General features: G+C 30.5%; 1 protein-coding gene and 1 long non-coding RNA gene across 2 annotated transcripts in view; one reads left to right on the top strand and one right to left on the bottom strand.

Annotated features, from left to right (window-relative positions):
- Positions 1 to 4,190, top strand: LOC133544956 (uncharacterized). The gene is made up of 2 exons (XR_009804687.1): positions 1 to 102; positions 3,993 to 4,190. It is a non-coding gene; the product is annotated as an uncharacterized LOC133544956 (long non-coding RNA).
- The window catches only part of LOC133544954 (target of EGR1 protein 1-like), a 19,343-nt gene continuing 7,257 nt past the window's right edge, over positions 3,420 to 15,505 (bottom strand). The window contains exons 4-7 of the mRNA XM_061890205.1: positions 13,288 to 13,401; positions 7,055 to 7,203; positions 6,338 to 6,500; positions 3,420 to 4,191 (exon numbers count right to left, since the gene is read on the bottom strand). Of these exons, the coding sequence (XP_061746189.1) occupies positions 3,538 to 4,191; positions 6,338 to 6,500; positions 7,055 to 7,203; positions 13,288 to 13,401 (1,080 nt within the window). The 3' untranslated portion in view covers positions 3,420 to 3,537. The remainder of the gene's footprint in view (positions 4,192 to 6,337; positions 6,501 to 7,054; positions 7,204 to 13,287; positions 13,402 to 15,505) is intronic.

Raw genomic sequence — 15,505 nt, 5'->3', positions numbered from 1 at the left:
AGTTTAGCCACTTCCGGTTCACGATGTTAGTTCTTCAGTTCACAAAAAACGAGAAGGAGACGAGTTGTGTTAACTCTTACAAGCCTGGGAAAAGACAAGTCTGTAAGTAAACTTTTTAACTTGTTTATGTAACTCAATACTAAGGTGGAAAGTGGCTAAATTTGATAGTAAAACGATTTTTGTGCACTATTTTAATGAATGTTTGAGGATTCAAAATGGCCGCCGGTCGCATATTTTCCACCATCGAAATACTTTCAACACTCGGAAGTATTTGTTTGGTAATAATGTTGTATATTTGTGTAAAGCTAATGTTTACATATTGTGTAAGAAGAATAGGGTCGCTGGCGCCTATCTCAGCTCCAATCGGGCGGAAGGCAGGGCACACCCTGGACAAGTCGCCAACAAAGATAGACAGCAATTTGAGTGTTCCAGGTTCGATCCCCGTCCTAGTCACCGCCTAGACACTTTACCACCTGCTCCCAGTGCCACCCACACTGCTTTGAATGTAAACTAGATATTGGGTTTCACTTTGAGTCACTGGAGAAAAGCGCTATTTAAATATAATTCACTTCACTCCAGGAGTAAAATATTTTTTCCATATATAAGCCGCTGATATATACGTTGTGAAATGAGTTATTTACATGGAATTATTTTATTTTCATACCTTTAGTTTCCAAACTGTGCCTTGTAACAAGGCAGTAAAACGGCGGATCAAACAAAACAGAAGTCCCGCCAGCTGCACAAGCGAGCTCTCCAATCGGCTAAACAGACTCAATAACTCCACGGCGACGTTTTGGTGAGTTTACTAAATTTACGTATAGCTCGGTTGGTAGGAGCGGCCGTGCCAGCAGTTTGAGTGTTCCAGGTTCGATCCCCGCTTCCGCCGTCCTAGTCACCGCCGTTGTGTCCTCGGGCAAGACACTTTACCACCTGCTCCCAGTGCCACCCACACTGGTTTAAATGTAAACTAGATATTGGGTTTCACTATGTAAAAGCGCTTTGAGTCACTAGAGAAAAGCGCTATATAAATATAATTCACTTCAGGAATAAAATATTTTTTCCATATATAAGCCGCATCGGACTATAAGCCGCTGATATATACGTTGTGAAATGAGTTATTTACATGGAAATATTTTATTTTCATACATTAGTTTCCAAACTGTGCCTTGTAACAAGGCAGTAAAGCGGCGGATCAAACAAAACAGAAGTCATGGACCGCCTAGCTGTGCAAGCTCGATTTAGTCAGCTAAACAGACTCAATAACTCTACAGTGACGTTTTGTTGATCAAGTTATATATGCTTGCATAGTTTTGGTGATGATGTTCTCCTTTAATGTGGAGTCATTGGACCATGGCAAAGGACTTCTGTGGAGTCCTTGGACCATGGGCCAAGGACCCTATTGAAACTGCTGTGTTTTATTATTATTCCGCACCTACGCGCTGTAATTTGACCCCCTTAACATGTTTCAAAACTCACCAAATGTGACACACACGTCGGTATAGCAAACCTTCCCAACATATCAAGCAACCAATCCCCCAAAAATGAAAATTGCGCTCTAGCGCCCCCTAGGAAAAAAATGACCGACAAAACTGCATGTAACTTCTGTTAGGAATGTCATAGCGACATGAAACAAAAACTCCTATGTAGGTCTGACTTAGACCCAATGTTCATACACTCACTTCTTTCAGCCAAAATCTACAGGAAGTTGGCAAAAACCCCTTCAAAATAAAATTTTCGCAAAAAAATGCCATTTTTGCCTCTTTGCGCTGTAATTTGACCCCTTTAAAATGCTTCAAAAGTCACCAAACTTGGCGCGCACATAAGGACTGGCGAATATTGCGATCTAATGAAAAAACCAAACCCCAAAACTCAAAATTGCACTCTAGTGCTATTTTTGAATAAAACACTGAAAAAACTGCTCCTAGGAAGAAAACACAGACAAAACTGCTTGTAACTTCCGGTAAGAATGTCGGAGAGACATGAAACAAAAACCTCTATGTAGGTCTCGCTTAGACCTACATTTTATAGATTGACAACCCCGAACAAAAATCAACAGGAAGTTTGCAATCCCCCCTTCAAAACAAAAGTTTTGTAAAAACCGGTCACCTTTCTTCAAACATTATCTCCTCTGAGTGCGTTTGTTGTTTTGGCTTCAAACTCGCACAGGAGAGAGATTGAACCCTTCTGATTAAAAGTATAGAACAGAGTTTTGATAAGTTCTCAGGTTTTGATTTTACGCGCCTTCAAAGAACCCCTGTGCAAAGTCTCCTAAAAAATGTAATTTTTGCCTCTTTGAGCTGTAATTTGACCCCCTTAAAATGCTTCAAAGTGTAAGTTAAAGCTCTACTATGCAAAGCGAAAGCCATTTTATCAACAACATCCAGAAACGCCGATCTGTAATTTGACCCCCTTAACATGCTTCAAAACTCACCAAACTTGGCACACACCTCAGGACTGGCAGAAATTGCGATCTAATGAAAAAACCAAACCCGAAGTTTTAAAAATGCGCTCTAGCGCAATTTTTGAATAAAACACAGAAAAAACTGCTCCTAGGAAGAGAAAACAGACAAAACTGCTTGTAACTTCCGGTAGGAATGTCGGAGAGACTTGAAACAAAAACCTCTATGTAGGTCTCACTTAGACCTACATTTTAATATTTGAAATCCTGCAGAAAAATCAACAGGAAGTTAAAAATTACCCCTTCAAAATAAAAGTTTTGTAAAAACCCATCACCTTTCTTCAAACGTTATCTCCTCTGAGCGCGTTTGTTGTTTCGGCTTCAAACTTGCACAGGAGAGAGATTGAACCCTTCCGATTAAAAGTATAGAACAGAGTTTTGATTACGGCTCCGGTTTTGATTTTACGCGCCTTCAAAGAACCCCTAGGCAAAGTTTCCTAAAAAAATGTCATTTTAGCCTCTTTGAGCTGTAATTTGACCCATTTAAAATGCTTCAAAGTGCAAGTTAAAGCTCTACTATACCAAGCGAAAGCCATTTATCAACAACATCCAGAAACGCCGATCTGTAATTTGACCCCCTTAACATGCTTCAAAACTCACCTAATTTTACACACACATCAGGGCTGGCGAAAATTGCCATCTAATAAAAAAACCAAACCCTCAAAATCAAAGTTGCGCTCTACCGCCCCCTAGGAAAAAACTCAGACAAAACTGCTTGTAACTTCTGTTAGGAATGTCGTAGAGACATGAAACGAAAACCTCCATATAGGTCTGAGTTAGACCAGGGCTTGGCAGCGGCCAAAGGCGGACCCGGCCAACGCTGCTTGCAGCTTTAATAATTTTTTGTTTTTCCAAATAACAAAGGATTTTCTTCTCGGGAAAAAAAAGGGTATAAAATATGGCTTTGAAGTTGATCTACAACTATTTAAGCGTTGAAAGTAAAAATACAAATAAAAAAAAACACTTTTTTAACACTTTAATGACAGAGACCCTTTTGGATCCCCGGGACCTGTAAGGTTTTGGAAATAAAAAAACATCAAAATGGCCCCCAGGGGGAAAAAGTTTGGACACCCCCGCTCTTACCGCTTGCTGGCCCAGACCAGCGCCATCTTCTGCACGTGGGCCTTGGAGGACTTGGAGAAGGTGCTCTTGACGATGTTGAGAGGGGCCGCCTTGCCGCTCAGGTAGATCTTGTTGAGGGAGTCGGGGAGCCACGCCCGCTCCTCCTCCTCCTCGCCGCCCGCCTGCTGCACGGTGGCGCAGGAGTAGGCGAAGATGTACCCCGTCATGAAGGCATCGAACCCTGCTCGGTGGGAACCTGACTCCACCTTCTTGTCGCATCTTGGCGATTCCGTGGTGTCCTCGCACACTTTGAGGTCTGCTTTCATGGCGTCTCCATCATGCAGAGTCTTCGTGTCTTCTCCATCATGCAGAGTCTTCATGTCTTCTCCATCATTAAGAGTCTTCATGTCTTCTCCATCATTAAGAGTCTTCATGTCTTCTCCATCCTTACGGTTGTCAATCATCTTCCCAGGTTCCAAGTCCATGTGAGGCTTTTTGTCCCGAGGAGCAGCTTCCAGCGCCGCAGGGTCTTCTTCTTCTTTCTTCTTCTTCTTCTGATGGCGCTTCCTCTTTCTCCTCTTCTCCGTCCTGGAGTTATCGTCGTGGAGAATGATGAGGTCTGTGTCGTGGGACGAGGGACACTCGGTGCCTTTCGGACACCAACCGAACGCCTGCCGGACAAAAAAAGGTGGGATAAAGGGTGAGGACAAGACTATTGCTGCAATGAAATTGACCAGGTTTTACTTATTATTATTATTATATGGTTTTTTATTTTTATCATGTTATATTTTTTAAAATGTTTTAATTAATGTTTTATTGTCATTATTATTATAATTATTTAATAAAATAAAAAACTAAAACAATGTATTTATAGTATGTATTTTATTTTTATCATGTTATATTTTTCATAGTTTTGTTATCATTATTATTTCAATTGTTTAATAAAATAAATATTTGTTTTATTTATTATATGTTTTATTTGTATTATGTTATATTTTTCATTCTATTTTATTGTCATTATTATTATTTTAAGTGTTTAATAATATTTGTTAAATTTATAATATAATTGTTTTATTTTTATCATGTTATATATTTTTCATTATTTAAAAAAAATGTATTATTTGTAATTATTGTTTTATGTCATTATTATTTCAATTGTATAATTTAAAAAAATATGTATTTATTTATTTTTTACATTTTATATTTTTCATAATTTTAATTTTTTTTTTATTATTATTGTTTTATTGTCATTATTATTATTTTCATTGTTTAACAAAATAAAAAATGTATTTATAATAAATATTTTATTTTTATCATCTAATATTTATCTTTTTTTATATTTATGATTTATAATATTGTTTCATTGTCATTATTATTATTTTGATTGTTTAATTAAAATAATAAAATAAATATTTATTTATATTACGAATTTTATTTGTATCATGTTATATTTTATTTATTTATTATATATTTCATTTTTATTATGTTATTTTTTAAATTATTTTTTATTGTCATTATTATTTTAAGTGTTTAATAATATTTGTTAAATTTATAATATAATTGTTTTATTTTTATCATGTTGTATTTTTCATTGTTTTAAAAAATTGTATTTGTAATTATTGTTTTAGGTCATTATTATTTTAATTGTATAATTTAAAAAAATAAATTATGTGTATTTCATTTTTTACATTTTATATTTTTTGTAATTTTTAAAATTGTTATTTTTAATTATTGTTTTATTGTCATTATTTTCATTGTTTAACAAAATAAAAAATGTATTTATAATAAATATTTTATTTTTATATTATATTTATCTTTTTTATATTTATGATTTATAATATTGTTTCATTGTCATTATTATTTTGATTGTTTAATTAAAATAATAAAATAAATATTTATTAATATTATGAATTTTATTTGTATCATGTTATATTTTTATTTTTTTAATCTTTAATTATTATGTCATAATTATTATCTTAATTGTTTAATTAAAACATGTATTCATAATTTAATATGTATTTTATTTTTATCATGTTATATTCGTCATTATTTTAAAAATGTGTATTACATTTAATTATTGTTTTATTGTCATTATTATTATTTTAATAAATATCAATTAATTATTTATAATATAAGTATTCTATTTTTATCATGTTATATTTTTCATTATTTATTTAATTTGTATTATTTTTAATTGTTTTATTTTCACTATTATTATTAATTGTTTGATTAAAAAAATAATACAATGTTATGTTATATATTTTTTTTAAATCATTATTATTTTTGTCATAATTATTATTTTAATCGTTTAATTAAAACATGTATTCATAATATGAAATGTATTTTATTTTTATCATGTTATATTTTTTAATTATTTCTATAATTTTAAATGATCTTTAATTGTCATTATTATTTTAATTGTTCAATTAAAAAAATAAATACAAATATTGATTTATAATATGTATTTTAGTTCTATCATGTTATATTTTTCATAGTTTTATTTTTTATTTTGAATTATTATTGTTGTGTCATAATTATTATTTTAATTATTTAATTTAAAATATTTAAAAAATGTATTTATAATATAGCCCTGCGATGAGGTGGCGACTTGTCCAGGGTGTACGCCGCCTTCTGCCCGATTGTAGCTGAGATAGGCACCAGCCTCCCCCGCGACCACAAAAGGGAATAAGCGGTGGGAAATGGATGGCTGGATGGATGAACTATGGCACACGTCATGAAGTGGACTAGGTAGGTAATAGTCACATTATTTGTTTTAATAGTCACATTCGGGCTGAAACAACAAGAGTGTAAACTCACGGAGAAGTTGTGGCAGATGTCAGCCTGCACCTGATGAGGAGCGACAGTGGGGCAGGCCCTATGGTCCACATAGCGGGACATGGCACCGGCATACTGACAGAACTGCAGCTGGATGTGACGGCCGGTCCCACCGGAGGACTCGTTGCGGCTGTTGTCCAGCTTGCTGGAAGGACACGGGGCGGATTTAAATGAGCAATTTCTATCTGCATCATTAAAAAAAAAAACAATGTAAACAACATTAACATCTATTAAACAAGACAAGAAGCAAGGAATCAAACAGAGACAGAATTCAATTCAGCTCAATCGAGGAGAAATGTCTGGGCTGTACTCTTTTTTTATACAGTGTCCCACCACGCTCTGATGAAAGATTGTACCCCTCCTCTTTTATTTATACTTTCCCTGATTACATGGCAGCAGCTGTTTCTAAAGGGGCGGGGGTCATAAACAGCCCTTCCCCTCGGTCACAAAGCAGTTCAAATTAAAGGTGCCTGGACGGGGTCAGTCCCTGCCACCTCTCCGCTTTGTAGATCTCGGGCCAGGACAAAATCTTCCAGTGGATTACAATAGATCAAGGAAACCGACACCCTCATGTCGCTCCCCATCCCACACAGTGGAGTTTTACAAGCCTTTTGCTTGGTATGAACAAATACAGTTTTTGTCGTCTCATTGAAAGCCAAAGTTCTGCGATGACTTAGATACGATTATTCTGACGCATACCATTTCTTGTAGGCGTACTCCAGGTAGGAGGCGCTGAGGCGGAGGTCAAACTCGGTCACGTATTTGGTGTCGAAGATGCCTGCCGGGAACATCTCGGACAGGTCGGCCGTGAAGGTGGCTAAACGATCTGGAAGATGTGCATAAAAGTTCTAGAAAGACAGAAATAATGGTTAAGCTTGGAACCTACCATCATCAACTTTTTGTCTACAAGTATATATACAATGTAGTAACAGAAACCTTCATAACAATATGTACATTATACACACTGCAAGTATATACGGTATATGATGTAGTAATAGACACCTTCATAACAATATGTAATATGTTTTGTATACACACTGCAAGTATATATATATATATATATATATATATAATGTAGTAATAGACACTTTCATATCAATATGTAATATGTACAATATACAAACTGCAAGTATATATATAATGTAGTAATAGACACTTTCATATCAATATGTAATATGTACAATATACACACTGCAAATGTGTATATATATATATATATATATATATATATATATATATATAATGTAGTAAGACACCATAACGATATGTAATATGTACAATATACACACTGCAAGAATATATATAATGTAGTAATAGACACTTTCATATCAATATGTAATATGTACAATACGCACACTGCAAGTATATATATATAAAATGTAGTAACAGACACCTTCATAACAATATTTAATATGTACAATATACACACTGCAAGTATATATATATATATATATATATATATATATATATATATATATATATATATATATATATATATATATATATATATAATGTAGTAATAGACACTTTCATATCAATATGTAATATGTACAATATACACACTGCAAATGTATATATATATATATATATATAATGTAGTAAGACACCTTCATAACGATATGTAATATGTACAATATACACACTGCAAGAATATATATAATGTAGTAATAGACACTTTCATATCAATATGTAATATGTACAATACGCACACTGCAAGTATATATATATAAAATGTAGTAACAGACACCTTCATAACAATATCTAATATGTACACTATACACACTGCAAGTATATATATATATATATATATATATATATATATATATATATATATATATATATATAATGTAGTAAGACACCTTCATAACGATATGTAATATGTACAATATACACACTGCAAGAATATATATAATGTAGTAATAGACACTTTCATATCAATATGTAATATGTACAATATACACACTGCAAGTATATATATATCATGTAGTAACAGACACCTTCATAACAATATGTAATATGTACAATATACACACTGCAAGTATATATATATATATATAATGTAGTAACAGACACCTTCATAACAATATGTAATAAGTACAATATACACACAAAAAACACTACATACATTTGCAACTTAATGTAATACTTCCAAATGAGAAAATACATAAAACATGTAACAAAAAAATTTGATTTTACTATAAAAAAAAACAATTATTTATTTACACACACAAAAGTACCGACTCCCAGGTACCAGGTACCGTGACAGTTCAGATGGAACCCATTCCTAATGACACACTTGTGTATTGATTATAACGTGCATCCTAAATGTGGCTCTCATGACCAAATATGAAGGTATTGAAATCACCATGTAAAATTGCTAATGTTAATCACTAGCACGTCTATGGCAAATCCAATGTAAATTAGCATCGAGCTAGCACATTTTGAAAACTGGAGCCTTGCTGCGCATTTGAGCTTCTTCCGGAACTGTAAACGTGTAATTTTAACTTTATCTATAGTAAGATATGTATTTTATGTTTATCATGTTATATTTTTCATATATATATATTTTGTATTATTTTAGTTTTATTGTCATTATTATTTTAATTGTTTAGTAAAAAACGTATTTATAATATAATACGTTTTATTTTTATCATTTTATATTTTTCTTTTTTAATTATTATTGTTTTATTGTCGTTATTTTAATTGTTTAATGAAAAAATATTTATAATATGTTATACTTTTCATATTTTAATTTTTACGTATTGTTTTATTCTCATTATTATCATTTTAATTGTTTAATAAAAAATGTATTTATGATATACTATGTATTTTATTTTTATCATGTTATATTTTTCTTTTTTTTAATTATTTTTAATTATTATTGTTCTATTTTCATTAATATCTAAATTGTTTAATTAAAAAAATTATTTATAATATAATATGTATTTTATTTTTATCATGTTATATTTTTCATATTTTTCATTTTTAATTATTATTGTTTGTCATTATTATTATTTTGTTTAATTAAAAATATATATTTATAGTATAATATGAATGTTATTTTTATCATGTTATATTTTTCATTGTTTTAATTTTTAGTAATTTTAATTATTATTGTTTTGTCATTATTATTTTGATTGTTTAGTAAAAAAATGTATTTATTATGTGCATTTTATTTTTATCATGTTATATTTTAATCGTATTTTTTTATTATTATTGTTTTATTGTCATTTCTATTTAAATTGTTTAATAAAAACAATGTATTCATAATATACAATTTTTTTTATCATGTCATATTTTTCTTTTTTTAATTTGTATTATTTTTAATAATTATTGTTTTATTGTCATTATTATTTTAATTGTTTTATAAAAAATATTTATAATATAATATGTATTTTATTTTGATCATGTTATACTTTTCATATTATTTTCATTTTTACTTATTGTTTTATTATCATTATTATTTTAATTGTTTAATAAAAAATATTTATAATATGTATTTTATTTTTATCATGTTATACTTTTCATATTTTCATTTTTACTTATTGTTTTATTGTCATTATTATCATTTTAATTGTTTAATAAAAAATTTATTTATAATATATTATGTATTTTATTTTTATCATGTTATATTTTTCTTTTTAATTATTGTTCTATTGTCATTAATATTTAAATTAATTAAAAAATATATTTATAATATATGTATTTTATTTTTATCATGTTAAATTTTTCATCTTTTTTCATTTTTAATTATTATTGTTTAATGTCATTATTATTTTAATTGTTTAATTGAAAAAATATATTTATAATATAATATGTGCTTCACGGTGGCAGAGGGGTTAGTGCGTCTGCCTCACAATACGAAGTTCCTGCAGTCCTGGGTTCAAATCCAGGCTTGGGATCTTTCTGTGTGGAGTTTGCATGTTCTCCCCGTGAATGCGTGGGTTCCCTCCGGGTACTCCGGCTTCCTCCCACTTCCAAAGACATGCACCTGGGGATAGGTTGATTGGCAACACTAAATTGGCCCTAGTGTGTGAATGTGAGTGTGAATGTTGTCTGTCTATCTGTGTTGGCCCTGCGATGAGGTGGCGACTTGTCCAGGGTGTACCCTGCCTTCCGCCCGATTGTAGCTGAGATAGGCGCCAGCGCCCCCCGCGACCCCGAAAGGGAATAAGCGGTAGTAAATGGATGGATGGATGGAATATGAATGTTATTTTTATCATGTTACACTTTTCATATTATTTTAATTTTTACTTATTGTTTAATTATCATTATTATTTTAATTGTTTAATAAAAAATATTTATAATATGGATTTTATTTTTATCATGTTATACTTTTCATATTATTTTCATTTTGACTTATTGTTTTATTGTCATTATCATCATTTTAATTCTTTAATAAAAAATGTATTTATGATATATTATGTATTTTATTTTCATCATGTTATATTTTTCTTTTTTTTAATTATTATTGTTCTATTTTCATTAATATCTAAATTGTTTAATTAAAACAATTATTTATAATATAATATGTATTTTATTTTTATCGTGTTATATTTTTCATATTTTTTCATTTTTAATTATTGTTTGTCATTAGTATTATTTGAATTGTTTAATTAAAAAAATACATTTATAATATAATATGAATGTTATTTTTATCATGTTATATTTTTCATTGTTTTAATTTTTAGTAATTTTAATTATTATTGTTTTATTGTCATTATTATTTTGATTGTTTAGTAAAAAATGTATTTATAATATGTATTTTATTTTTATCATGTTATATTTTTAATCCTATATTTTAATTATTATTGTTTTATTGTCATTTTTATTTTAATTGTTTGACAAAAACAATTTATTCATAATATAAAATGTATTTTTTTTATCCATCCATCCATCCATTTTCTACCGCTTGTCCCTTACGGGGTCGCGGGGGGCGCTGGCGCCTATCTCAGCTTCAATCGGGCGGAAGGCGGGGTACACCCTGGACAAGTCGCCACCTCATTTTATTTTTTTATTTGTATTATTTTTAATAATTATTGTTTTATTGTCATTATTATTTTAACTGTTTAATAAAAAAATATTTATAATATGTATGTTATTTTTTATCATGTTATACTTTTTATATTATTTTCATTTTTACTTATTATTGTTTAATTATCATTATTATTTTAATTGTTTAATAAAAAATATTTATAATATGTATTTTATTTTTATCATGTTATACTTTTCATATTATTTTCATTTTTACTTATTATTTTATTGTCATTATTATCATTTTAATTGTTTAATAAAAAATATTATGTATTTTATTTTTATCATGTTATATTTTTCTTTTTAATTATTGTTCTATTGTCATTAATATTTAAATGAATTTAAAAAAATATTTATAATATATGTATTTTATTTTTATCATGTTAAATTTTTCATATTTTTTCATTTTTAATTATTATTGTTTAATGCCATTATTATTTTAATTGTTTAATTAAAAAAATATATTTATAATATAATATGAATGTTATTTTTATCATGTTATATTTTTCATGTTTTAATTTTTAGTAATTTTAATTATTATTGTTTTATTGTCATTATTATTTTGATTGTTTAGTAAAAAAAAATATTTATATGTATTTTATTTTTATCATGTTATATTTTTAATCATATTTTTTGTTTTATTGTTTAATAAAAACAATTTATTCATAATATAATTTTTTTTTATCCTGTCATATTTTTCTTTTTTTCATTTGTATTATTTTTAATAATTATTGTTTTATTGTCATTATTTTAATTGTTTAATAAAAAAATATTTATAATATAATATGTATGTCATTTTTATCATGTTATACTTTTCATATTATTTTCATTTTTACTTATTGTTTTATTATCATTATTTTAATTGTTTAATAAAAAATATTTATAATATGTATTTTATTTTTATCATGTTATACTTTTCATATTATTTTCAGTTTTACTTATTGTTTTATTCTCATTATTATCATTTAAATTGTTTAATAAAAAATTTATTTATGATATTTTATGTATTTTATTTTTATCATGTTATATTTTTCTTTTTAATTATTATTGTTCTATTGTCATTAATATTTAAATTGTTTAATAAAAAAATATTTATAATATATGTATTTTATTTTTATCATGTTTATATTTTTCATATTTTTAAATTTTTATTTATTATTCTTTGTCATTATTATTATTATTTTAATTGTTTATTTTTTATCATGTTATATTTTTCATTGTTTTAATTTTTTGTCATTTTAATTATTATTGTTTTATCGTCATTATTATTTTGATTGTTTAGTAAAAAAAATTATTTATAATATAATATGTATTTTACTTTTAACATGTTATATTTTTAATCATATTTTTTTATTGCCATTTTTATTTTAATCATTTAATAAAAACAATTTATTCATACTTTAAAATGTTTTTTTTATCATGTCATATTTTTCTTTCTTTTATTTGTATTATTTTTAATAATTATTGTCTTATTGTCATTATTATTATTTTGATTGTTTAATTAAAAAAATAATACAAATATGTATTTATAATATAATAAGCATTTTATTTTTACTATGTAAACGTGTTATTCTAACTGTATACATGCTCCAAACACATCACTATATTGTAATTATTAAAATTTTCATGACGATTTTTGTAGTTTGTCTTTTTCTCTTCTGTTTTGTTATTAAACATGTCCAAAATAAATATTTACAATACTTTTGGACAATCGTTTTTAAACGCTTGTTTTCCCGCCAAGTGTTTGAGCCTGCCAAGACGTTACATGCAACAAAGGTAACAAAATATGGCACCGTTTGGTTTTATGTGAATCGAAAACTGGTAGTACCGACAGAATTAGGTCAGCATCAAAATCCGGGTAGAAATGAGACCGAAGGATGAGAGAGTGGATACCATACCTGGTACAGGAAAGCCATGTCAATCAGGCCGTTGTGGAGCACCAAGGGCTTCCTGGCACGCAATATCTCCGTGAATAAAGCCCGGATATGAACTCCCTGGTTGTCTGAGCCCCCCTTTAATGTCAAAATATGCACAACTTAGGAGTAGACACCTTCAGTAAATACACCATATTGACAAAAGTATTCAGCCACCTGCCTGGACTCACATTCCTAACCACAGGCTTCAATATGACCTTTTGCAGCTATTACAGCTTCCACTCTTCTGGGAAGGCTGTCCAAAAGGTTGCAGAGTGTCTTAATAGCAATTTTACACCATTCTTCAAGAAGGCCTGGCTCTCAGTCTACGTTCTAATTCATCCCCAAAATGTGTTCTATGGGGTTCAGGTCAGGACTCTGTGCAGGCCAGTCAAGTTCAGCCACACTCAGACTCTGTCAATCATGTATTTATGGACTTTGCTTTGTGCACTGATGCGCAGTCATGTTGGAACAGGGAAGGGGACCCAGCTCCAAGGTTGGGAGCGTGGAATTGTCCAAAAATGTTTTGGCATGTCTGTGTGATCATGTTTTGTTTTTTTGGACACTCAGTTCCTGTTCTTGCACTTCCTGGTTTGCATGCCAACCCATTAGTTTTCACCTGTCTCCATCGTCACCATAGTATTATTTAAGCCACAGTTACCAGGTAGTCAGCCTGGCAACATCACCATCTATTACCGCCACTCTGCTTCATGTCAATGTTTCACAGTTCCATGCCAAGTAAGTTTTTGTTCATTGTTCATAGTTTCTGCCTTTGTGCAAGTTTCGTCTCATTAGTCAAGTTTGTTCTTCGCCATTGTGCGCGCCTTTTGTTTGCTTCCTATTTTGTAGTTGTAATGTAAAAATAAAAGATGTCTCTACCTTCACTCCATTCGCTTTGCACCTCGGGAAAACAATTTGTTCTCCGCCATTGTGCGCGCCTTTTGTTTGCTTCCTTTTTTGTCGTTATAGTGTAGAAATAAAAGACGTCTTTACCTTCGCTCCATTCGCTTTGCACCTCGGGAAAACAATCCACGCCCAGGTCCCAGTCTTGACACATTCAAAGTTCCTTTCACTGGATCTAACTCCGCACCATAATTCCTCCTCCGCCAAATTTCACAGTCCGAAATGTAGCGTTCTCCTGACGACCTCCAAACCCAAGAGGTGATTCATCAGTCCGAAGAAGGGGTCCCCACTGCTCTAGAGTCCAATGGTGATGTCCTTTACACCACTGAATCCCACGCTTTGCATTAAACTTGGTGATGCGTGGCTTAGATGCAGCCGCACGGCCATGGAAACCCATTCCACGAAGCTCCCTGCGTCCTGTACGTGGGCTAACAGGAAGGTCATATGAAGTAGTAACTGACTGTGCAGAAAGTCTTTGCACTGTACTGACCTTGTCTGTCAGTTTACGTGGCCTACCACTTGGTTGCTGTTGTTCCCAAAATCTTCCATTTTCTTATAATTAAGTCGACTTGGGAATATTCAGGAGCGAGGACATTTCGCGACCGGATTTGTTGCAAAGGTGGCATCCTGTGACAGTTTCAAGCTGCAAATTAAACCTCTGCCTTGTTTTTGATTAATCTTTAGGCCTCGTCTGCTACTGTATTTTAATGTTTGTCATTATGGTGGTACGTGGGCTAATCGGAAGGTGACATGGAGTTTGGGGCTGTGTAGCAACAGAAAGTACCCTATTTCCTTGAATAGCCGCCGGGGCGCTAACCAATTTAAAACCTCTTCTAACTCCGGCACTAAAAATTTGAGTGTGATGTAAGGATACCATCATGAAATTACATTTAATTAAAAAACGTTATTATGATCTTACCTTTACCCCTCCCGTTCTGCTCCGTGGGTGATCTCTTTATCCCACCGCTGCCACCGTGAAGTGTTATTGTATAAATAACCGGAACATGCTTTATTTCAGCCCCCAGCATAAGAGTAGTGGTGTTACATCCTAAAAGGTCCGTCGTGCACCCCTTGCGTCACATCCCTTCCCAGCACATATCGCGACACTCGTTGTCACTTCTTCTGCAGCCGAGTAGTCGCAAGAAGGATCACTAGCCAGGATGCGGGAGTCATTTGATGACTCATATTTGACACACGCAGCTACGGTATATTAATAAAAACATAGCTGCTTACTGTTCTTTTTAGCATATTCAATAGCTTGGGACCTTAAATCCTACTGAATAGCTCTTAATCTTCGATT

This window comes from Nerophis ophidion, linkage group LG28 (genome assembly GCF_033978795.1).
Source record: "Nerophis ophidion isolate RoL-2023_Sa linkage group LG28, RoL_Noph_v1.0, whole genome shotgun sequence".
NCBI lineage: Eukaryota > Metazoa > Chordata > Actinopteri > Syngnathiformes > Syngnathidae > Nerophis > Nerophis ophidion.
The sequence above is the reverse complement of the archived record's forward strand: the minus strand, read 5'-3'. Positions and strand labels throughout refer to the sequence as shown.